Genomic DNA, 23,504 nt, shown 5'->3' on the forward strand with positions numbered 1-23,504 from the left:
AGCAGCTCGGCCCTCCATCCTCCCCACCCCTGCAGACAGCAGCTCGGTCCTCCATCCTCCCCACCCCTCCCGACAGCAGCTCGGTCCTCCATCCTCCCCACCCCTCCCGACAGCAGCTCGGCCCTCCATCCTCCCCACCCCTCCCGACAGCAGCTCGGCCCTCCATCCTCCCCACCCCTCCAGACAGCAGCTCGGCCCTCCATCCTCCCCACCCCTGCAGACAGCAGCTCGGTCCTCCATCCTCCCCACCCCTCCCGACAGCAGCTCGGTCCTCCATCCTCCCCACCCCTCCCGACAGCAGCTCGGCCCTCCATCCTCCCCACCCCTCCCGACAGCAGCTCGGCCCTCCATCCTCCCCACCCCTCCAGACAGCAGCTCGGCCCTCCATCCTCCCCACCCCTGCAGACAGCAGCTCGGTCCTCCATCCTCCCCACCCCTCCCGACAGCAGCTCGGCCCTCCATCCTCCCCACCCCTGCAGACAGCAGCTCGGCCCTCCATCCTCCCCACCCCTCCCGACAGCAGCTCGGCCCTCCATCCTCCCCACCCCTCCCGACAGCAGCTCGGCCCTCCATCCTCCCCACCCCTCCCGACAGCAGCTCGGCCCTCCATCCTCCCCACCCCTCCAGACAGCAGCTCGGCCCTCCATCCTCCCCACCCCTCCAGACAGCAGCTCGGCCCTCCATCCTCCCCACCCCTCCCGACAGCAGCTCGGCCCTCCATCCTCCCCACCCCTCCCGACAGCAGCTCGGCCCTCCATCCTCCCCACCCCTCCCGACAGCAGCTCGGCCCTCCATCCTCCCCACCCCTCCCGACAGCAGCTCGGTCCTCCATCCTCCCCACCCCTCCCGACAGCAGCTCGGTCCTCCATCCTCCCCACCCCTCCCGACAGAAGCTCGGTCCTCCATCCTCCCCACCCCTCCCGACAGCAGCTCGGTCCTCCATCCTCCCCACCCCTCCCGACAGCAGCTCGGTCCTCCATCCTCCCCACCCCTCCCGACAGCAGCTCGGCCCTCCATCCTCCCCACCCCTCCCGACAGCAGCTCGGTCCTCCATCCTCCTCTCGCCTGATGGCAGCAGCTCGGTCCTCCATCCTCCTCTCGCCTGATGGCAGCAGATCACCACCTTCAGTGCAGCGGATCGTTGGTGCAACTCGATGGCTCCATTAACCCTTCGCCTGCTGCCTGTGTACATTTGTATGTTGATATATTTCTGTAGATAGCGTTTATTACAGAGGATTTTATACGATGGTCGCCGCGTTCTTGCCTTTATTCGCAGCATCGGACGAGTCGTGAAAAATATGACACTTGTTTAATTATACCATAAAGAGACACATACAGCGAGGTAAGAGGCGGACAGACCCCGTGACCAGCGCCCGTCTCACAGAGACAGTGTGGCCTCCATGCCGCCCCGTCACCTGGTACAGAAGGCCGCTCATCCGTCCTCATCAGTCCAGCCCGGACAGGAGCAGCTGCAGCTCCCGGAAGGCGCTCCCGTATCGGCCGCTCTGCGAGGCCCGGCCGGACACCAGCGCGCACAGGCCCTTCAGCTGCTTGTAGCAGAGCTTACACTTCATCAGCCTGCAGAGAGGAGATGATGACTGCAGCGTGGGCCACGTCTGACGGCCACGGCCCTGCGCTCACACACCCGCGCTCACCTTTCCTCCCGTGTAATATCCACACCCACCGAGGGCGGAGCAGACAGCGTCTCCGAGATCAGCGGCAAGAACCTCTGCAGGAGAAGCTTGAGGGAGACGCAGCCGGTCTGTACATAGCTGCGGGGAGAGGAGGGAGAAGAGGGTCAACCGGCGGGGCGAGGAGGGAGAAGAGGGTCAACCGGCGGGGCGAGGAGGGAGAAGAGGGTCAACCGGCGGGGCGAGGAGGGAGAAGAGGGTCAACCGGCGGGGAGAAGAGGGCCAGCCGGCGGGGCGAGGAGGGAGAAGAGGGTCAACCGGCGGGGCGAGGAGGGAGAAGAGGGTCAACCGGCGGGGAGAAGAGGGGGAGAAGAGGGCCAGCCGGCGGGGCGAGGAGGGAGAAGAGGGTCAACCGGCGGGGCGAGGAGGGAGAAGAGGGTCAACTGGCGGGGAGAGGAGGGAGAAGAGGGTCAACCGGCGGGGAGAAGAGGGAGAGAAGAGGGCCAGCCGGCGGGGCGAGGAGGGAGAAGAGGGTCAACCGGCGGGGCGAGGAGGGAGAAGAGGGTCAACCGGCGGGGAGAAGAGGGGGAGAAGAGGGGGAGAAGAGGGTCAACCGGCGGGGAGAAGAGGGGGAGAAGAGGGCCAGCCGGCGGGGCGAGGAGGGCGAAGAGGGCCAGCCGGCGGGGAGAAGAGGGCGAAGAGGGCCAGCCGGCGGGGAGAAGAGGGCGAAGAGGGCCAGCCGGCGGGGAGAAGAGGGCGAAGAGGGCCAGCCGGCGGGGAGAAGAGGGCGAAGAGGGCCAGCCGGCGGGGAGAAGAGGGCGAAGAGGGCCAGCCGGCGGGGAGAAGAGGGCGAAGAGGGCCAGCCGGCGGGGAGAAGAGGGCCAGCCGGCGGGGAGAAGAGGGCGAGCCGGCGGGGAGAAGAGGGCGAAGAGGGCGAGCCGGCGGGGAGAAGAGGGCGAAGAGGGCGAGCCGGCGGGGAGAAGAGGGCGAGCCGGCGGGGAGAAGAGGGCGAGCCGGCGGGGAGAAGAGGGCGAAGAGGGCGAGCCGGCGGGGAGAAGAGGGCGAGCCGGCGGGGAGAAGAGGGCGAGCCGGCGGGGAGAAGAGGGCGAGCCGGCGGGGAGAAGAGGGCGAGCCGGCGGGGAGAAGAGGGCGAGCCGGCGGGGAGAAGAGGGCGAGCCGGCGGGGAGAAGAGGGCGAGCCGGCGGGGAGAAGAGGGCCAGCCGGCGGGGAGAAGAGGGAGAAGACAGCGAGCTGGGGGTGGAAAAGGCAGCAAGCCGGGAAGGGGGGGGGAGAAGGCAGCAGCCAGCCGAGGGGGAGAAGGCAGCAGCCAGCCGAGGGGGAGAAGGCAGCAGCCAGCCGAGGGGGAGAAGGCAGCAGCCAGCCGAGGGGGAGAAGGCAGCAGCCAGCCGAGGGGGAGAAGGCAGCAGCCAGCCGAGGGGGAGAAGGCAGCAGCCAGCCGAGGGGGAGAAGGCAGCAGCCAGCCGAGGGGGAAGACAGAAGGCAGTCAGCGGAACACGAAGCCATGATGGCGGCCGCTCTCCTCGCCACTCACCTCTCATACTTGCTCTGCAGCAGTTTGTCGATTTGAGGCAATACGGTCAGGCAGAGATCCAGCCTCCACAGAGACCTGAGCAAGAAGAGACGCATCAGTGATGGCCACGACCAGCGGTGGCGGCGGTAGCTGGCAGCGCTGAAACCTGGCTGCGACACTTACGCTTTCTGGTTGATAATGTTTAGAAGATCCACGACCACAGAAAGATCATTAACAGCCACAGCAGAGTCCATGGAAGTCTACAACAAAAACAGCAGAGCACCCCGTCAGACAGACCAGTCCCCACCTGCCGACACACCGGCCCCCAGAACCCCCTCTCCCCATATCTGCCGACACCGGAAACTGACACACCGGAAACCCCCCCCCCCTATATCTGCCGACACACTGGCTCCCGGGACCCCCCCATCCCTCATATCTGCCGACACACTGGCCCCCTTCCCCATCCCTCATATCTGCCGACACCCTGGTCTCCGACACGTTCCCCCCCCATATCTGCCGACACCCTGGCCTCCCCATATCTGCTGACACACTGGCCCCTGGTACGTCACCCCCCATATTTGCCGACACATCAGCCCCCAGCCCCCCATATCTGCCGACACCTCACCCCCCCATATCTGCCGCCACACCGGCCTTCGGCACGTCCCCTCCCTGTCTGTTTTTACCGGCCAGCATCCCCACCTCTGCGGGACACCCCCCTTCCCCCGCCCGCCAGCACCCCCGCCGTCCCGGAGCGGCCAGCTCTTGCCTTCACGTCCCCCGTGCTCCACACGGCCCTCACGGTGTCCAGGTTGCGCCTCCGGCTGGTCAGCACCATGCACATGGTGTCGTGGCCCTTGCGGATCTGACACACCGCGTCCTCATCCACCATCTCTGCTGGAGACGAGCCCTTCAAAACCTGCAGGAAGAAGACGACGTTCTGCCCAAAATTCAGGCCTCACCCGCCTCGCCCCAGCCTTACTTACTGGGAGAAAGTCTGCCGCTTTAAGGCCGATGGGCTCATTGCGGGCAGCTGATATCACCGGGGGGTTATTGGGCACAGCTGGAGCCGCTGGGGGGTCCGGGCAGACGCTGGGTGTGGAAGTCGCCACTGGAGGCCGGGGGAACTGTTCACACTAAACAGCGGAAGAAAACAGAACAAAACATGAGGCCTCCGACAGACGTGCGCCACCTACAGGCGGGTACCTAGGGGTAACATTTCTCCTGGCGGACTGAGACACGTTACCGGGGGCTTCACACAAACAAAAGCTCATTTGAATAATTGTCTGTGTCTGACCGTGCAGGAACGTACCACACCTCCTGGGCAGGGGGAAGCAAGAGAGTATACAGACAGGACAGCGGGGGAGTCATCCTGTGGGGTAAAACATTGTTTATAAACAGGCAGTGAAATGTTTTACCCCACAGGATGACTCCCCCGCTGTCCTGTCTGTATACTCTCTTGCTTCCCCCTGCCCAGGAGGTGTGGTACGTTCCTGCACGGTCAGACACAGACAATTATTCAAATGAGCTTTTGTTTGTGTGAAAACCCCTTTAAGCCGTCAGGTGAGGAGACTTATAAAGCCGCAGTGCTCCTCTGGGAGATATCCAAACCGTCTCTGCAGAGAGGAAGAGGAGCGGCCTGACGCCTCTCACCCGACCAGAACTCACACTTTACACTGAGGAGGGGCAGCGCCCCGAAACACACTGTCTGCACCCCGAAACACACTGTCTGCACCCCGAAACACACTGTCTGCACCCCGAAACACACTGTCTGCACCCCGAAACACACTGTCTGCACCCCGAAACACACTGTCTGCACCCCGAAACACACTGTCTGCACCCCGAAACACAGTGTCTGCACCCCGAAACACAGTGTCTGCACCCCGAAACACCGAGCCTGGTGCTTATATTCCAAGTCATGTGACAAGGCTCCTTAATGAGACACTACTAACTGGTAGGATTGCCTCATCCTGAAAGGGACGCAGGACACCGCCCCGGCCCCAGGACACCGCCCCGGCCCCAGGACACCGCCCCGGCCCCAGGACACCGCCCCGCCCTCCTATATTCACACAGCAGTACATACATTTCTCTTGGTGGAGGGCATAGGAGTACTGGCCTCCGGCGCTGCAGGCATGGCGTCCTTCATCACAGCGGAGTCTGCGGGTAAATAATACAGAAGATGTGAAGGAGAACAGCACATGGCGGCAGGACTCCATACTACCAACCTACATCTGATCCAACCATCCAGAGACCCCCACCAGTGAGGACAGACAGCCCCCCTAGTGTAATGTGATGATTAGGAGGAGACCCCTCCAGTGAGGACAGACATCCCCCCAAAGTAATGTGATGATTAGGAGGAGACCCCACCAATGAGGACAGACATCCCCCCAGTGTAATGTGATGATTAGGAGGAGACCCCTCCAGTGAGGGCAGACATCCCCCCAGTGTAATGTGATGATTAGGAGGAGACCCCTCCAGTGAGGGCAGACATCCCCCCAGTGTAATGTGATGATTAGGAGACCCCACCAGTGAGGACAGACATCCCCCTAGTGTAATGTGATGATTAGGAGGAGACCCCACCAGTGAGGACAGACATCCCCCCAGTGTAATGTGATGATAAGGGGGAGACCCCTCCAGTGAGGACAGACATCCCCCTAGTGTAATGTGATGATTAGGAGGAGACCCCACCAGTGAGGACAGACATCCCCCTAGCGTAATGTGATGATTAGGAGGAGACCCCTCCAGTGAGGACAGACATCCCCCTAGCGTAATGTGATGATTAGGAGGAGACCCCACCAGTGAGGACAGACATCCCCCTAGTGTAATGTGATGATTAGGGGGAGACCCCACCAGTGAGGACAGACATCCCCCTAGTGTAATGTGATGATTAGGAGGAGACCCCACCAGTGAGGACAGACATCCCCCCAGTGTAATGTGATGATTAGGAGACCCCACCAGTGAGGACAGACATCCCCCTAGTGTAATGTGATGACTAGGAGGAGACCCCTCCAGTGAGGGCAGACATCCCCCCAGTGTAATGTGATGATTAGGGGGAGACCCCACCAGTGAGGACAGACATCCCCCTAGTGTAATGTGATGATTAGGAGGAGACCCCACCAGTGAGGACAGACATCCCCCTAGTGTAATGTGATGATTAGGAGGAGACCCCACCAGTGAGGACAGACATCCCCCTAGTGTAATGTGATGATTAGGAGGAGACCCCTCCAGTGAGGGCAGACATCCCCCTAGTGTAATGTGATGATTAGGAGGAGACCCCTCCAGTGAGGGCAGACATCCCCCTAGTGTAATGTGATGATTAGGAGGAGACCCCTCCAGTGAGGGCAGACATCCCCCTAGTGTAATGTGATGATTAGGAGGAGACCCCACCAGTGAGGGCAGACATCCCCCTAGTGTAATGTGATGATTAGGAGGAGACCCCTCCAGTGAGGGCAGACATCCCCCTAGTGTAATGTGATGATTAGGAGGAGACCCCTCCAGTGAGGGCAGACATCCCCCTAGTGTAATGTGATGATTAGGAGGAGACCCCTCCAGTGAGGACAGACATCCCCCCAGTGTAATGTGATGATTAGGGGGAGACCCCACCAGTGAGGACAGAAATCCCCCTAGTGTAATGTGATGACTAGGAGGAGACCCCTCCAGTGAGGGCAGACATCCCCCCAGTGTAATGTGATGATTAGGGGGAGACCCCACCAGTGAGGACAGACATCCCCCCAGTGTAATGTGATGATTAGGGGGAGACCCCTCCAGTGAGGGCAGACATCCCCCTAGTGTAATGTGATGATTAGGAGAAGACCCCACCAGTGAGGACAGACATCCCCCTAGTGTAATGTGATGATTAGGAGGAGACCCCACCAGTGAGGACAGACATCCCCCTAGTGTAATGTGATGATTAGGAGGAGACCCCACCAGTGAGGGCAGACATCCCCCCAGTGTAATGTGATGATTAGGGGGAGACCCCACCAGTGAGGACAGACATCCCCCTAGTGTAATGTGATGATTAGGAGGAGACCCCACCAGTGAAGACAGACATCCCCCCAGTGTAATGTGATGATTAGGAGGAGACCCCTCCAGTGAGGACAGACATCCCCCTAGTGTAATGTGATGATTAGGAGGAGACCCCTCCAGTGAGGACAGACATCCCCCTAGTGTAATGTGATGATTAGGAGGAGACCCCACCAGTGAGGACAGACATCCCCCCAGTGTAATGTGATGATTAGGAGGAGACCCCACCAGTGAGGACAGACATCCCCCCAGTGTAATGTGATGATTAGGAGGAGACCCCTCCAGTGAGGACAGACATCCCCCTAGTGTAATGTGATGATTAGGAGGAGACCCCTCCAGTGAGGACAGACATCCCCCTAGTGTAATGTGATGATTAGGAGGAGACCCCACCAGTGAGGACAGACATCCCCCCAGTGTAATGTGATGATTAGGAGGAGACCCCACCAGTGAGGACAGACATCCCCCCAGTGTAATGTGATGATTAGGAGGAGACCCCACCAGTGAGGACAGACATCCCCCCAGTGTAATGTGATGATTAGGAGGAGACCCCACCAGTGAGGACAGACATCCCCCCAGTGTAATGTGATGATTAGGAGGAGACCCCACCAGTGAGGACAGACATCCCCCCAGTGTAATGTGATGATTAGGAGGAGACCCCACCAGTGAGGACAGACATCCCCCCAGTGTAATGTGATGATTAGGAGGAGACCCCACCAGTGAGGACAGACATCCCCCTAGTGTAATGTGATGATTAGGAGGAGACCCCTCCAGTGAGGACAGACATCCCCCCAGTGTAATGTGATGATTAGGAGGAGACCCCACCAGTGAAGACAGACATCCCCCCAGTGTAATGTGATGATTAGGAGGAGACCCCACCAGTGAGGACAGACATCCCCCTAGTGTAATGTGATGATTGGGGGAGACCCCACCAGTGAGGACAGACATCCCCCTAGTGTAATGTGATGATTAGGAGACCCCACCAGTGAGGACAGAAATCCGCTTAGTGTAATGTGATGACTAGGAGGAGACCCCTCCAGTGAGGGCAGACATCCCCCCAGTGTAATGTGATGATTAGGGGGAGACCCCACCAGTGAGGACAGACATCCCCCTAGTGTAATGTGATGATTAGGAGGAGACCCCACCAGTGAGGACAGACATCCCCCCAGTGTAATGTGATGATTAGGGGGAGACCCCACCAGTGAGGACAGACATCCCCCTAGTGTAATGTGATGATTAGGAGGAGACCCCACCAGTGAGGACAGACATCCCCCCAGTGTAATGTGATGATTAGGGGGAGACCCCTCCAGTGAGGGCAGACATCCCCCTAGTGTAATGTGATGATTAGGAGGAGACCCCACCAGTGAGGACAGACATCCCCCTAGTGTAATGTGATGATTAGGAGGAGACCCCACCAGTGAGGACAGACATCCCCCTAGTGTAATGTGATGATTAGGAGGAGACCCCACCAGTGAGGACAGACATCCCCCTAGTGTAATGTGATGATTAGGAGGAGACCCCTCTAGTGAGGGCAGACATCCCCCTAGTGTAATGTGATGATTAGGAGGAGACCCCTCCAGTGAGGGCAGACATCCCCCTAGTGTAATGTGATGATTAGGGGGGAGACCCCTCCAGTGAGGGCAGACATCCCCCTAGTGTAATGTGATGATTAGGGGGGAGACCCCTCCAGTGAGGGCAGACATCCCCCTAGTGTAATGTGATGATTAGGGGGAGACCCCACCAGTGAGGACAGACATCCCCCTAGTGTAATGTGATGATTAGGAGGAGACCCCACCAGTGAGGACAGACATCCCCCCAGTGTAATGTGATGATTAGGAGGAGACCCCACCAGCGAGGACAGACATCCCCCTAGTGTAATGTGATGATTAGGAGGAGACCCCACCAGTGAGGACAGACATCCCCCCAGTGTAATGTGATGATTAGGGGGGAGACCCCTCCAGTGAGGGCAGACATCCCCCCAGTGTAATGTGATGATTAGGGGGAGACCCCACCAGTGAGGACAGACATCCCCCTAGTGTAATGTGATGATTAGGGGGGAGACCCCTCCAGTGAGGGCAGACATCCCCCCAGTGTAATGTGATGATTAGGGGGAGACCCCACCAGTGAGGACAGACATCCCCCTAGTGTAATGTGATGATTAGGAGGAGACCCCACCAGTGAGGACAGACATCCCCCTAGTGTAATGTGATGATTAGGAGGAGACCCCACCAGTGAGGACAGACATCCCCCCAGTGTAATGTGATGATTAGGGGGGAGACCCCTCCAGTGAGGGCAGACATCCCCCTAGCGTAATGTGATGATTAGGGGGAGACCCCACCAGTGAGGGCAGACAGCCCCCTAGTGTAATGTGATGATTAGGAGGAGACCCCTCCAGTGAGGACAGACATCCCCCCAGTGTAATGTGATGATTAGGAGGAGACCCCACCAGTGAGGACAGACAGCCCCCCAGTGTAATGTGATGATTAGGAGACCCCACCAGTGAGGACAGACAGCCCCCTAGTGTAATGTGATGATTAGGAGGAGACCCCTCCAGTGACGGCAGACATCCCCCCAGTGTAATGTGATGATTAGGAGGAGACCCCTCCAGTGAGGGCAGACATCCCCCTAGAGTACGTATGATCTTACCATCTTCTGGGGGGGGCGGGAAGGGTTCACTGTTCCGTGGGGGTGTCCGAGCTGCAGGTGGGAGGAATGATGAGAGATATGAGGACGGCTCCATGCCCGGCGCAGTCAGGCGGCGATGGCTTCCACTTACAGATGGCATTCTTGGCCTGGAAGATCTCCTTATAATCCTCTGCGTTCTGGATCTCCGCTCGGGACTCCTTCTCCTCCTCATCACTGGTTGGGCTGATCCTGCGAGAAGACAAGACACCATCTAGTCCACGGCATGAAAGGCGCCGGGCGCGAGGCACGGGCAGCACCACCAGGGCTTTCACCCACCTTTTTGGCTTTGTGCAGGTGGTAGATGGACGCTCGTAGTTGCGTCTTAGGGACGATCCTGTTGGCGCGGGCTGACTGACTGGCGTTTCTTTGGGAAGAGACCCCAGTGATCCTGATCCAGACATTTTTACACGATTTAGATCAACCACAAAAGACGACACATTGGCCTGGAAGTGAGAGACGCCAATCTGCAAAGCATGAAGGACACACAAAGATGTCTGCAGCAATCTGCCCCTGGACCCTGCTGCCAGTCCTCAGGGTCCCCGATCCGAAGGGTCGTCGGGGGACCACTCACCAGCTGGTTATTGCAGATAGACAGGTCCGAGACTTTCCCCCATAGCACAGGGATGGTATCAAAGCAGCGCTCTGGCTCCCAGCCGTAAACACGCAGCGAATCCCGGCCCCCGCAGAACAGGCAGCCGCCGTCTGCGCTGAACAGGATGGACCTGCCGAGGAAAACACAAGCTGATCTGAAGGAGCCAGGGCCGACCCACCAGCCCGACCGCCAGGAACGTGGAAATCCTGCCCCGGATGCTGAAGAGATGAGGCTGAGCGCGGCAGACGGTGCTCACCTGAACGGTGTGGGGTCGCCCTCCATGCAGCCCACCAACTGGAACTTCTCCAGATCCCAGAAACGAACCGTCCTGGAGAGAAACCAGAGTCACAACAAGTCGGAGGAGAGCAGAAAAGTTCTGGGCGAGTGGCCCCCACGGTACCTGTCTGCACTCGCTGACGCCAACAAATACTCATTGGGGTGAAACTCCACGATCTGCACCGGCCCCGAGTGCTCCGTCAGCTCCGCCATTAACTTCCCAGCACCGAGATCCCAAAGCTGAAAGAGAAGAAGAAGAGTCAACCTAGCGGGCCCCCCCCAGACAGACGGTCGCCCTCCTCGCCTGCCGGTGTCCCCCACCCCTCCTCCGGAAGGAATCCCCCTTCCCTCGCCTGCCGGCACCTACCACCTCGCAAACAACCTCGTCCACCCGCGCACTCACCAATGTCGGACACCACACTCACCACTTACCTTTATTGTGTGGTCATCTGAAGACGATGCTAGCCACTTGCCATCTGGACTAAAGCGTAAACAGCGCACGGCCTGTGTGTGACCCTAAACATAAAGCGGACGGTGAGGGGACGGTTGAGTTGGGGGTCTCTCAACAAACCGTGGGAGGCGCACTCACCTTGTATCGAAAGACGCACCCCTTCCTACGCACGTCCCACAACTACGGAGAACAGACATGGAGATGAGAAAACGACCAACAGGCTAAGAGCGGTCACACTATAGAGCTGTGTACTGTAAGAGCGGTCACACTATAGAGCTGTGTACTGTAAGAGCGGTCACACTATAGAGCTGTGTACTGTAAGAGCGGTCACACTATAGAGCTCTGTACTGTAAGAGCGGTCACACTATAGAGCTGTGTACTGTAAGAGCGGTCACACTATAGAGCTGTGTACTGTAAGAGCGGTCACACTATAGAGCTGTGTACTGTAAGAGCGGTCACACTATAGAGCGCTGTACTGTAAGAGCGGTCACACTATAGAGCTGTGTACTGTAAGAGCGGTCACACTATAGAGCTGTGTACTGTAAGAGCGGTCACACTATAGAGCTGTGTAGTGTAAGAGCGGTCACACTATAGAGCTGTGTAGTGTAAGAGCGGTCACACTATAGAGCTGTGTACTGTAAGAGCGGTCACACTATAGAGCTGTGTACTGTAAGAGCGGTCACACTATAGAGCGCTGTACTGTAAGAGCGGTCACACTATAGAGCTGTGTACTGTAAGAGCGGTCACACTATAGAGCTCTGTACTGTAAGAGCGGTCACACTATAGAGCTGTGTACTGTAAGAGCGGTCACACTATAGAGCTGTGTACTGTAAGAGCGGTCACACTATAGAGCTGTGTACTGTAAGAGCGGTCACACTATAGAGCTGTGTACTGTAAGAGCGGTCACACTATAGAGCTGTGTACTGTAAGAGCGGTCACACTATAGAGCTGTGTACTGTAAGAGCGGTCACACTATAGAGCTGTGTACTGTAAGAGCGGTCACACTATAGAGCTGTGTACTGTAAGAGCGGTCACACTATAGAGCTGTGTACTGTAAGAGCGGTCACACTATAGAGCTGTGTACTGTAAGAGCGGTCACACTATAGAGCTGTGTACTGTAAGAGCGGTCACACTATAGAGCTGTGTACTGTAAGAGCGGTCACACTATAGAGCTGTGTACTGTAAGAGCGGTCACACTATAGAGCTGTGTACTGTAAGAGCGGTCACACTATAGAGCTGTGTACTGTAAGAGCGGTCACACTATAGAGCTCTGTACTGTAAGAGCGGTCACACTATAGAGCTGTGTACTGTAAGAGCGGTCACACTATAGAGCTGTGTACTGTAAGAGCGGTCACACTATAGAGCTCTGTACTGTAAGAGCGGTCACACTATAGAGCTTTTGTACTGTAAGAGCGGTCACACTGTGGATCTCTGTACTGTAAGAGCGGTCACAGTATAGAGCTGTGTACTGTAAGAGCGGTCACACTATAGAGCTTTTGTACTGTAAGAGCGGTCACACTATAGGGCTGTGTACTGTAAGAGCGGTCACACTATAGAGCTCTGTACTGTAAGAGCGGTCACACTATAGAGCTGTGTACTGTAAGAGCGGTCACACTATAGAGCTGTGTACTGTAAGAGCGGTCACACTATAGAGCTGTGTACTGTAAGAGCGGTCACACTATAGAGCTGTGTACTGTAAGAGCGGTCACACTATAGAGCTGTGTACTGTAAGAGCGGTCACACTATAGAGCTGTGTACTGTAAGAGCGGTCACACTATAGAGCTGTGTACTGTAAGAGCGGTCACACTATAGAGCTCTGTGCTGTAAGAGCGGTCACACTATAGAGCCGTGTGCTGTAAGAGCGGTCACACTATAGAGCCGTGTGCTGTAAGAGCGGTCACACTATAGAGCCGTGTGCTGTAAGAGCGGTCACACTATAGAGCCGTGTGCTGTAAGAGCGGTCACACTATAGAGCCGTGTGCTGTAAGAGCGGTCACACTATAGAGCCGTGTGCTGTAAGAGCGGTCACACTATAGAGCCGTGTGCTGTAAGAGCGGTCACACTATAGAGCCGTGTGCTGTAAGAGCGGTCACACTATAGAGCCGTGTGCTGTAAGAGCGGTCACACTATAGAGCCGTGTGCTGTAAGAGCGGTCACACTATAGAGCCGTGTACTGTAAGAGCGGTCACACTATAGAGCCGTGTACTGTAAGAGCGGTCACACTATAGAGCCGTGTACTGTAAGAGCGGTCACACTATAGAGCTCTGTACTGTAAGAGCGGTCACACTATAGAGCTCTGTACTGTAAGAGCGGTCACACTATAGAGCTCTGTACTGTAAGAGCGGTCACACTATAGAGCTCTGTACTGTAAGAGCGGTCACACTATAGAGCTCTGTACTGTAAGAGCGGTCACACTATAGAGCTCTGTACTGTAAGAGCGGTCACACTATAGAGCCGTGTGCTGTAAGAGAGGTCACACTATAGAGCTCTGTACTGTAAGAGCGGTCACACTATAGAGCTCTGTACTGTAAGAGCGGTCACACTATAGAGCTCTGTACTGTAAGAGCGGTCACACTATAGAGCTCTGTACTGTAAGAGCGGTCACACTATAGAGCTCTGTACTGTAAGAGCGGTCACACTATAGAGCTGTGTACTGTAAGAGCGGTCACACTATAGAGCTGTGTACTGTAAGAGCGGTCACACTATAGAGCTGTGTACTGTAAGAGCGGTCACACTATAGAGCTGTGTACTGTAAGAGCGGTCACACAATAGAGCTGTGTACTGTAAGAGCGGTCACACTATAGAGCTGTGTACTGTAAGAGCGGTCACACTATAGGGCTGTGTACTGTAAGAGCGGTCACACTAGAGCTGTGTACTGTAAGAGCGGTCACACTATAGAGCTGTGTACTGTAAGAGCGGTCACACTATAGAGCTCTGTACTGTAAGAGCGGTCACACTATAGAGCTCTGTACTGTAAGAGCGGTCACACTATAGAGCTGTGTACTGTAAGAGCGGTCACACTATAGAGCTCTGTACTGTAAGAGCGGTCACACTATAGAGCTCTGTACTGTAAGAGCGGTCACACTATAGAGCTCTGTACTGTAAGAGCGGTCACACTATAGAGCTCTGTACTGTAAGAGCGGTCACACTATAGAGCTGTGTACTGTAAGAGAGGTCACACTATAGAGCTCTGTACTGTAAGAGCGGTCACACTATAGAGCTCTGTACTGTAAGAGCGGTCACACTATAGAGCTGTGTACTGTAAGAGCGGTCACACTATAGAGCTGTGTACTGTAAGAGCGGTCACACTATAGAGCTGTGTACTGTAAGAGCGGTCACACTATAGAGCTCTGTACTGTAAGAGCGGTCACACTATAGAGCTCTGTACTGTAAGAGCGGTCACACTATAGAGCTTTTGTACTGTAAGAGCGGTCACACTGTGGAGCTCTGTACTGTAAGAGCGGTCACACTATAGATCTCTGTACTGTAAGAGCGGTCACACTATAGAGCTGTGTACTGTAAGAGCGGTCACACTATAGAGCTCTGTACTGTAAGAGCGGTCACACTATAGAGCTCTGTACTGTAAGAGCGGTCACACTATAGAGCTCTGTACTGTAAGAGCGGTCACACTATAGAGCTTTTGTACTGTAAGAGCGGTCACACTGTGGAGCTCTGTACTGTAAGAGCGGTCACACTATAGAGCTGTGTACTGTAAGAGCGGTCACACTATAGAGCTCTGTACTGTAAGAGCGGTCACACTATAGAGCTTTTGTACTGTAAGAGCGGTCACACTGTGGAGGTCCCAATATTTTGGGTTCTATGAACTCCATCACTGCAGATGGTCATTACTGTGGGATTAGGGGTGAATTTTGGGGCAGATTCATGGCTGCTCGCTGACTTGGGTTTGGAGTCTTAGTTTCTGCTGGAGGTGAAGGATCATGGGCCGGACCTGATGGCGATGCTCCCGTGACTGGGGGTGTGAAGGGGGGTCTATAGTAAGGAGGTAACACACAGGGTTAATCTCACTGCACCTTAATATTTGTGTCCTGAGACCCCGACGCCACAAAGTCTCCGTACGGGTGGAAATCCAGACTGGAGACACCAGCCTTGTGCCCCGTCAGCGTCCTCTGTACTGAGGGCGAGAAGAAAGGGTCAGACGTACGGGCGGCAGCAAGGGGCACAAGAAGCATATACAAAGAATGCGTGCACAGTATGCACCCCCCATGTATATTATACCCCCCTCCACATGATACCACTCCCCAGTAAGCTCCTCCCCCTCTCCACATGATACCACTCCCCAGTAAGCTCCTCCCCCTCTCCACATGATACCACTCCCCAGTAAGCTCCTCCCCCTCTCCACATGATACCACTCCCCAGTAAGCCCCTCCCCCTCTCCACATGATACCACTCCCCAGTAAGCCCCTCCCCCTCTCCACATGATACCACTCCCCAGTAAGCTCCTCCCCCTCTCCACATGATACCACTCCCCGGTAAGCCCCTCCCCCTCTCCACATGATACCACTCCCCGGTAAGCCCCTCCCCCTCTCCACATGATACCACTCCCCGGTAAGCCCCTCCCCCTCTCCACATGATACCACTCCCCGGTAAGCTCCTCCCCCTCTCCACATGATACCACTCCCCGGTAAGCCCCTCCCCCTCTCCACATTATACCACTCCCCAGTAAGCTCCTCCCCCTCTCCACATTATACCACTCCCCGGTAAGCTCCTCCCCCTCTCCACATTATACCACTCCCCGGTAAGCTCCTCCCCCTCTCCTCATGATACCACTCCCCGGTAAGCTCCTCCCCCTCTCCACATTATACCACTCCCCGATAAGCTCCTCCCCCTCTCCTCATGATACCACTCCCCGGTAAGCTCCTCCCCCTCTCCACATGATACCACTCCCCGGTAAGCTCCTCCCCCTCTCCACATGATACCACTCCCCGGTAAGCTCCTCCCCCTCTCCACATGATACCACTCCCCGGTAAGCTCCCCCCCCTCCACATGATACCACTCCCCGGTAAGCTCCTCCCCCTCTACACATGATACCACTCCCCAGTAAGCCCCTCCCCCTCTCCACATTATACCACTCCCCAGTAAGCCCCTCCCCCTCTCCACATTATACCACTCCCCAGTAAGCTCCTCCCCCTCTCCACATTATACCACTCTCCAGTAAGCTCCTCCCCCTCTCCACATTATACCACTCTCCAGTAAGCTCCTCCCCCTCTCCACATTATACCACTCCCCGGTAAGCTCCTCCCCCTCTCCTCATGATACCCCTCCCCGGTAAGCTCCTCCCCCTCTCCACATTATACCCCTCCCCGATAAGCTCCTCCCCCTCTCCTCATGATACCACTCCCCGGTAAGCTCCTCCCCCTCTCCACATGATACCACTCCCCGGTAAGCTCTTCCCCCTCTCCACATGATACCACTCCCCGGTAAGCTCCTCCCCCTCTCCACATGATACAACTCCCCGGTAAGCTCCTCCCCCTCTCCACATTATACCACTCCCCAGTAAGCTCCTCCCCCTCTCCACATTATACCCCTCCCCTCCTCGGTAGGAGTCACTTACTTTTCGCTTCTTCCATATTCCACACCCGCAGAGAACCAGACTGAGATCCGGCCACAATCAGATTCTCGGAGGTGCTGAATCGGACGCTCTCCACCGGGGACGTGTGACCGGTCAGGCTCTGTAAGGAGACGCACCGCCAAATTACCGAGAAGGGGGCGCGGCCGACCGCCAGGGCAGATCTGAGGGCCAACAGTCAAGGGGCCCCCCCGGGACAGGGCGAGGCGACAGCGAGGGGGCCCCCCCCGGGACAGGGCGAGGCGACAGCGAGGGGGCCCCCCCCGGGACAGGGCGAGGCGACAGCGAGGGGGCCCCCCCCGGGACAGGGCGAGGCGACAGCGAGGGGGCCCCCCCCGGGACAGGGCGAGGCGACAGCGAGGGGGCCCCCCCCCGGGACAGGGCGAGGCGACAGCGAGGGGGCCCCCCCCGGGACAGGGCGAGGCGACAGCGAGGGGGCCCCCCCCGGGACAGGGCGAGGCGACAGCGAGGGGGCCCCCCCGGGACAGGGCGAGGCGACAGCGAGGGGGCCCCCCCGGGACAGGGCGAGGTGACAGCGAGGGGGCCCCCCCGGGACAGGGCGAGGCGACAGCGAGGGGGCCCCCCCGGGACAGGGCGAGGCGACAGCGAGGGGGCCCCCCCGAGACAGGGCGAGGCGACAGCGAGGGGGCCCCCCCGAGACAGGGCGAGGCGACAGCGAGGGGGCCCCCCTGGGCCAGGGCGAGGCGACAGCGAGGGGCCCCTAGTCATGCAGTGCGCTGCGTCCTCACCATTATACAGTTTGGTTTGTTGACAGACCACAGGTTGACGCGGCAGTCATCGCCGCCAGTGGCCAGGAGGCGGCCCGAGGTCTTCCCCAGGGCGAGCGTGGACACGGTACTGGCATGAGCCACGATTTCTTCTGTAAGGCAGGAAAGAAGAGGTCACAGGCTGCAGCACTGGCACCAAGGGCCCGCCGCCAGACAGCCCCTGCCCTGCCCAAGCGCCCGCCGCCAGACAGCCACTGCCCAAGCGCCCGCCGCCCCAGCCAGACACTCCCTGCCCAAGGCCCAAACCAGGCAGCCCATGCCCAAGGCCCGCCGCCAGACAGCCCCTGCCCACGGCCCGCCGCCCTTCCAGACAGGCCCTGCCCATGGCCCGCCGCCCCAGCCCACTGTACTCACGCAGCTTCCAAGAAGTCTTGGTCACTCCTGAAATAGCCATGGCTGTGTGGCAAGGAACAGAAGAACATCACAGGGTGAAGACAGCTGAGGATTCAGGGGAAGGCCCCTTCCCAAGTCTTCAGCACAACAAGACCCCAGCAGGGAGGAAACCAGACGGATCCAAGGATCTAGAGGCAACAACATCACAAGGGTCATCCCCAATATCACAGAGGACCCCCCAGTACTGAGCCCCCAGAGCCCACAGTTTCCGTTCCCCTCTCCTGTCCCTGGTCTCTCCGTTCCCCGGTGTCTCCTCTCCAGTCTCCTCTCCAGTCTCCTCTCCCCAGTGTCTCCTCTCCTCTCCAGTCTCCTCTCCCCAGTGTCTCCTCTCCTCTCCAGTCTCCTCTCCCCAGTGTCTCCTCTCCTCTCCAGTCTCCTCTCCCCAGTGTCTCCTCTCCTCCCCAGTGTCTCCTCTCCTCTCCAGTCTCTCCTCTCCTCTCCAGTCTCCTCACCTCTCCAGTCTCCTCACCTCTCCAGTCTCCTCACCTCTCCAGTCTCCTCTCCTCTCCAGTCTCCTTTCCAGTCTCCTCTCCTCTCCAGTCTCCTCTCCTCTCCAGTCTCCTCTCCTCTCCAGTCTCCTCTCCTCTCCAGTCTCCTCTCCTCTCCAGTCTCCTCTCCTCTCCAGTCTCCTCTCCTCTCCAGTCTCCTCTCCAGTCTCCTCTCCCCAGTGTCTCCTCTCCTCTCCAGTCTCCTCTCCCCAGTGTCTCCTCTCCTCTCCAGTCTCCTCTCCCCAGTGTCTCCTCTCCTCTCCAGTCTCCTCTCCCCAGTGTCTCCTCTCCTCCCCAGTGTCTCCTCTCCTCTCCAGTCTCTCCTCTCCTCTCCAGTCTCCTCACCTCTCCAGTCTCCTCACCTCTCCAGTCTCCTCTCCTCTCCAGTCTCCTTTCCAGTCTCCTCTCCTCTCCAGTCTCCTCTCCAGTCTCCTCTCCTCTCCAGTCTCCTCTCCTCTCCAGTCTCCTCTCCTCTCCAGTCTCCTCTCCTCTCCAGTCTCCTCTCCCCAGTGTCTCCTCTCCCCAGTGTCTCCTCTCCTCTCCAGTCTCCTCTCCCCAGTGTCTCCTCTCCTCTCCAGTCTCCTCTCCCCAGTGTCTCCTCTCCTCTCCAGTCTCCTCTCCCCAGTGTCTCCTCTCCTCTCCAGTCTCCTCTCCCCAGTGTCTCCTCTCCTCTCCAGTCTCCTCTCCCCAGTGTCTCCTCTCCTCTCCAGTCTCCTCTCCCCAGTGTCTCCTCTCCCCAGTGTCTCCTCTCCCCAGTGTCTCCTCTCCCCAGTGTCTCCTCTCCCCAGTGTCTCCTCTCCCCAGTGTCTCCTCTCCTCTCCAGTCTCCTCTCCCCAGTGTCTCCTCTCCTCTCCAGTCTCCTCTCCCCAGTGTCTCCTCTCCCCAGTGTCTCCTCTCCCCAGTGTCTCCTCTCCCCAGTGTCTCCTCTCCCCAGTGTCTCCGTTCCCCGGTGTCTCCTCTCCGTTCCCCGGTGTCTCCTCTCCGTTCCCCGGTGTCTCCTCTCCGTTCCCCGGTGTCTCCTCTCCGTTCCCCGGTGTCTCCTCTCCGTTCCCCGGTGTCTCCTCTCCTCTCCCCTCTCCCCGGTGTCTCCTCTCCTCTCCCCGGTGTCTCCTCTCCGTTCCCCTCTCCCCGGTGTCTCCTCTCCGTTCCCCTCTCCCCGGTGTCTCCTCTCCGATCCCCTCTCCCCGGTGTCTCCTCTCCTCTCCCCTCTCCCCGGTGTCTCCTCTCCTCTCCCCTCTCCCCGGTGTCTCCTCTCCTCGGTGTCTCCTCCCCTCTCCCCGGTGTCTCCTCCCCTCTCCCCGGTGTCTCCTCTCCTCTCCCCGGTGTCTCCTCTCCTCTCCCCGGTGTCTCCTCTCCCCGGTGTCTCCTCTCCGTTCCCCTCCTCTCCCCGGTGTCTCCTCTCCGTTCCCCTCTCCCCGGTGTCTCCTCTCCGTTCCCCTCTCCCCGGTGTCTCCTCTCCGTTCCCCTCTCCGTTCCCCTCTCCCCGGTGTCTCCTCTCCGTTCCCCTCTCCCCGGTGTCTCCTCTCCCCGGTGTCTCCTCTCCGTTCCCCTCTCCCCGGTGTCTCCTCTCCCCGGTGTCTCCTCTCCGTTCCCCTCTCCCCGGTGTCTCCTCTCCTCTCCAAGGTGTCTCCTCTCCGTTCCCCTCTCCCCGGTGTCTCCGTTCCCTTCTCCCCGGTGTCTCCTCTCCGTTCCCCTCCTCTCCCCGGTGTCTCCTCTCCGTTCCCCTCTCCCCGGTGTCTCCTCTCCGTTCCCCTCTCCCCGGTGTCTCCTCTCCGTTCCCCTCTCCCCGGTGTCTCCTCTCCTCTCCCCGGTGTCTCCTCTCCTCTCCCCGGTGTCTCCTCTCCGTTCCCCTCTCCCCGGTGTCTCCTCTCCGTTCCCCTCTCCCCGGTGTCTCCTCTCCGTTCCCCTCTCCCCGGTGTCTCCTCTCCGTTCCCCTCTCCCCGGTGTCTCCTCTCCTCTCCCCTCTCCTCTCCCCTCTCCCCGGTGTCTCCTCTCCGTTCCCCTCTCCCCGGTGTCTCCTCTCCGTTCCCCTCTCCCCGGTGTCTCCTCTCCTCTCCCCGGTGTCTCCTCTCCGTTCCCCTCTCCCCGGTGTCTCCTCTCCCCTCTCCGGTGTCTCCTCTCCCCGGTGTCTCCTCTCCTCTCCCCTCTCCCGGGTGTCTCCTCTCCGTTCCCCTCTCCCCGGTGTCTCCTCTCCTCTCCCCTCTCCCCGGTGTCTCCTCTCCGTTCCCCTCTCCCCGGTGTCTCCTCTCCTCTCCCCGGTGTCTCCTCTCCGTTCCCCTCTCCCCGGTGTCTCCTCTCCTCTCCCCGGTGTCTCCTCTCCGTTCCCCTCTCCCCGGTGTCTCCTCTCCTCTCCCCGGTGTCTCCTCTCCGTTCCCCTCTCCCCGGTGTCTCCTCTCCGTTCTCCTCTCCCCGGTGTCTCCTCTCCTCTCCCCGGTGTCTCCTCTCCTCTCCCCGGTGTCTCCTCTCCTCTCCCCGGTGTCTCCTCTCCTCTCCCCGGTGTCTCCTCTCCTCTCCCCGGTGTCTCCTCTCCCCGGTGTCTCCTCTCCCCGGTGTCTCCTCTCCGTTCCCCTCTCCCCGGTGTCTCCTCTCCGTTCCCCTCTCCCCGGTGTCTCCTCTCCTCTCCCCTCTCCCCGGTGTCTCCTCTCCTCTCCTCTCTCCCCGGTGTCTCCTCTCCGTTCCCCTCTCCCCGGTGTCTCCTCTCCTCTCTCCCCGGTGTCTCCTCTCCGTTCCCCTCTCCCCGGTGTCTCCTCTCCGTTCCCCTCTCCCCGGTGTCTCCTCTCCGTTCCCCTCTCCCCGGTGTCTCCTCTCCTCTCCCCGGTGTCTCCTCTCCGTTCCCCTCTCCCCGGTGTCTCCTCTCCTCTCCCCTCTGCCCGGTGTCTCCTCTCCGTTCCCCTCTCCCCGGTGTCTCCTCTCCGTTCCCCTCTCCCCGGTGTCTCCTCTCCGTTCCCCTCTCCCCGGTGTCTCCTCTCCTCTCCCCGGTGTCTCCTCTCCTCTCCCCTCTCCCGGGTGTCTCCTCTCCGTTCCCCTCTCCCCGGTGTCTCCTCTCCCCGGTGTCTCCTCTCCGTTCCCCTCTCCCCGGTGTCTCCTCTCCGTTCCCCTCTCCCCGGTGTCTCCTCTCCGTTCCCCTCTCCCCGGTGTCTCCTCTCCGTTCCCCTCTCCCCGGTGTCTCCTCTCCGTTCCCCTCTCCCCGGTGTCTCCTCTCCGTTCCCCTCTCCCCGGTGTCTCCTCTCCGTTCCCCTCTCCCCGGTGTCTCCTCTCCGTTCCCCTCTCCCCGGTGTCTCCTCTCCGTTCCCCTCTCCCCGGTGTCTCCTCTCCGTTCCCCTCTCCCCGGTGTCTCCTCTCCGTTCCCGGTGTCTCCTCTCCGTTCCCTTCTCCCCGGTGTCTCCTCTCCTCTCCCCGGTGTCTCCTCTCCGTTCCCTTCTCCCCGGTGTCTCCTCTCCTCTCCGTTCCCTTCTCCCCGGTGTCTCCTCTCCTCTCCCCGGTGTCTCCTCTCCTCTCCGTTCCCCTCTCCCCGGTGTCTCCTCTCCGTTCCCCTCTCCCCGGTGTCTCCTCTCCGTTCCCCTCTCCCCGGTGTCTCCTCTCCGTTCCCCTCTCCCCGGTGTCTCCTCTCCTCTCCCCGGTGTCTCCTCTCCGTTCCCTTCTCCCCGGTGTCTCCTCTCCTCTCCCCGGTGTCTCCTCTCCTCTCCCCGGTGTCTCCTCTCCTCTCCGTTCCCTTCTCCCCGGTGTCTCCTCTCCTCTCCGTTCCCTTCTCCCCGGTGTCTCCTCTCCTCTCCCCTCTCCCCGGTGTCTCCTCTCCTCTCCCCGGTGTCTCCTCTCCTCTCCGTTCCCCTCTCCCCGGTGTCTCCTCTCCTCTCCTCTCCCCGGTGTCTCCTCTCCGTTCCCCTCTCCCCGGTGTCTCCTCTCCGTTCCCCTCTCCCCGGTGTCTCCTCTCCTCTCCCCGGTGTCTCCTCTCCGTTCCCCTCTCCCCGGTGTCTCCTCTCCTCTCCCCGGTGTCTCCTCTCCGTTCCCTTCTCCCCGGTGTCTCCTCTCCTCTCCCCGGTGTCTCCTCTCCTCTCCGTTCCCCTCTCCCCGGTGTCTCCTCTCCTCTCCTCTCCCCGGTGTCTCCTCTCCCCGGTGTCTCCTCTCCGTTCCCCTCTCCCCGGTGTCTCCTCTCCCCGGTGTTGCCGTTCTCCGGTCTCCTCTCGATACCTGGTAATGATTTTCGCTCCCATTCGCGGTTTCCTGACAACGAGCTTCAAAACAAACTTGACGACACGCCCCTAACATTCACAGCGTGCCTCTGACGTCATGACGTAGAGTCGTGCGTGCCCTAACACCATGACAGTTACTGGCGGAAACAGGAAGTAGTGAATCATTGCGTCCAGCTGATCTCTGGGGGGCGTGGCCACATCCCGGCGGTGGCGGAGCAGCTGCCCCCTGGCGGACAGAGGGAGCAGGCGCCTGTGCCTCACACTGGATGGAGCAGCTCCTCCCCCATTATATATATATATATCTACCGGCTTCACAGACCGGATGATTTCTCGGTGTCTTTATCTGAAGTAGGCTGATTTCTGAGTGAACATCCAGAGTTGTACATTACTTTTTCATACTGTCAGTGACGACACCGGGGAGATCACGCGATATCTCGCTGTTGCCGTCACACTGTCAGGATTTCGTCAGGTATCCACCAGCACATGATCCCGACTACTCACTACGTAGGTATCGGCAAGCGACCAGTGAGCGTATGGCGTCACACCTCCGGATTCCAACACATGGAATATGTGTATACACCTCCGTACGGTCACTGTCAGCTTCACGATAGCCCGATTATCATTATTCGCTGCCGCCACCGTCCAGATTGACTTATAATACAGGCCTGGCAATGAACACTGACCCCCCCTTCTTCTGTATCTTTTATGCCGAAACGGGGGACCTGCCCACACACTGCCGATGATGACTTCATGTGGTCTGGGCTCCAGCCTTCGTGTTTTTATTAGAATCTCTAACTCTGGGATAACTTCTCGCTGGTTGATCACGGAAGCTTCCAAGCGACGCCATATTTTCCATTATGAATTTACCTTCCTTT

At 58.9% G+C, this 23,504-nt stretch overlaps 1 protein-coding gene across 2 annotated transcripts; it reads right to left on the reverse strand.

The window, feature by feature from the left end:
- Positions 1–1,292: 1,292 nt before the first annotated feature.
- KATNB1 (katanin regulatory subunit B1) lies at positions 1,293–22,739 on the reverse strand. Of its 2 annotated transcripts, XM_073659852.1 has the most exons (20): positions 22,628–22,739; positions 17,913–18,079; positions 17,520–17,650; positions 16,756–16,873; positions 15,215–15,315; positions 11,322–11,363; positions 11,165–11,248; positions 10,857–10,972; positions 10,713–10,784; positions 10,436–10,586; positions 10,141–10,328; positions 9,956–10,053; positions 9,826–9,876; positions 5,243–5,316; positions 4,146–4,295; positions 3,929–4,078; positions 3,346–3,422; positions 3,184–3,258; positions 1,656–1,772; positions 1,293–1,578 (listed from the first exon to the last, which is right to left on the reverse strand). In XM_073659852.1, exons 2-20 carry the CDS (start codon positions 17,950–17,952, stop codon positions 1,446–1,448), a joined length of 1,968 nt encoding a protein of 655 aa, XP_073515953.1. In that variant the 5' UTR covers positions 17,953–18,079; positions 22,628–22,739; the 3' UTR covers positions 1,293–1,445. The 2 variants fall into 2 exon arrangements, with proteins under 2 accessions (XP_073515953.1, XP_073515952.1); XM_073659851.1 differs by having other exon boundaries at positions 9,956–10,328.
- Positions 22,740–23,504: the final 765 nt, after the last annotated feature.

Source organism: Phyllobates terribilis, unplaced genomic scaffold (assembly GCF_046119375.1).
Source record: "Phyllobates terribilis strain yellow unplaced genomic scaffold, ASM4611937v1 Scaffold_14__1_contigs__length_39327217, whole genome shotgun sequence".
Classification (NCBI taxonomy): Eukaryota; Metazoa; Chordata; class Amphibia; order Anura; family Dendrobatidae; genus Phyllobates; species Phyllobates terribilis.

Excerpts from the sequence above, each read along its gene's own strand:
- KATNB1 (XM_073659851.1), bottom strand. The coding sequence starts at position 17,952 with ATGGCTATTTCAGGAGTGACCAAGACTTCTTGGAAGCTGC. Across the intron at positions 4,079-4,145 it reads AAGCGGCAGACTTTCTCCCA|GTTTTGAAGGGCTCGTCTCC; the intron begins GTAAGTAAGGCT and ends TTCTTCCTGCAG. Across the intron at positions 1,579-1,655 it reads GATATTACACGGGAGGAAAG|GCTGATGAAGTGTAAGCTCT; the intron begins GTGAGCGCGGGT and ends TCCTCTCTGCAG.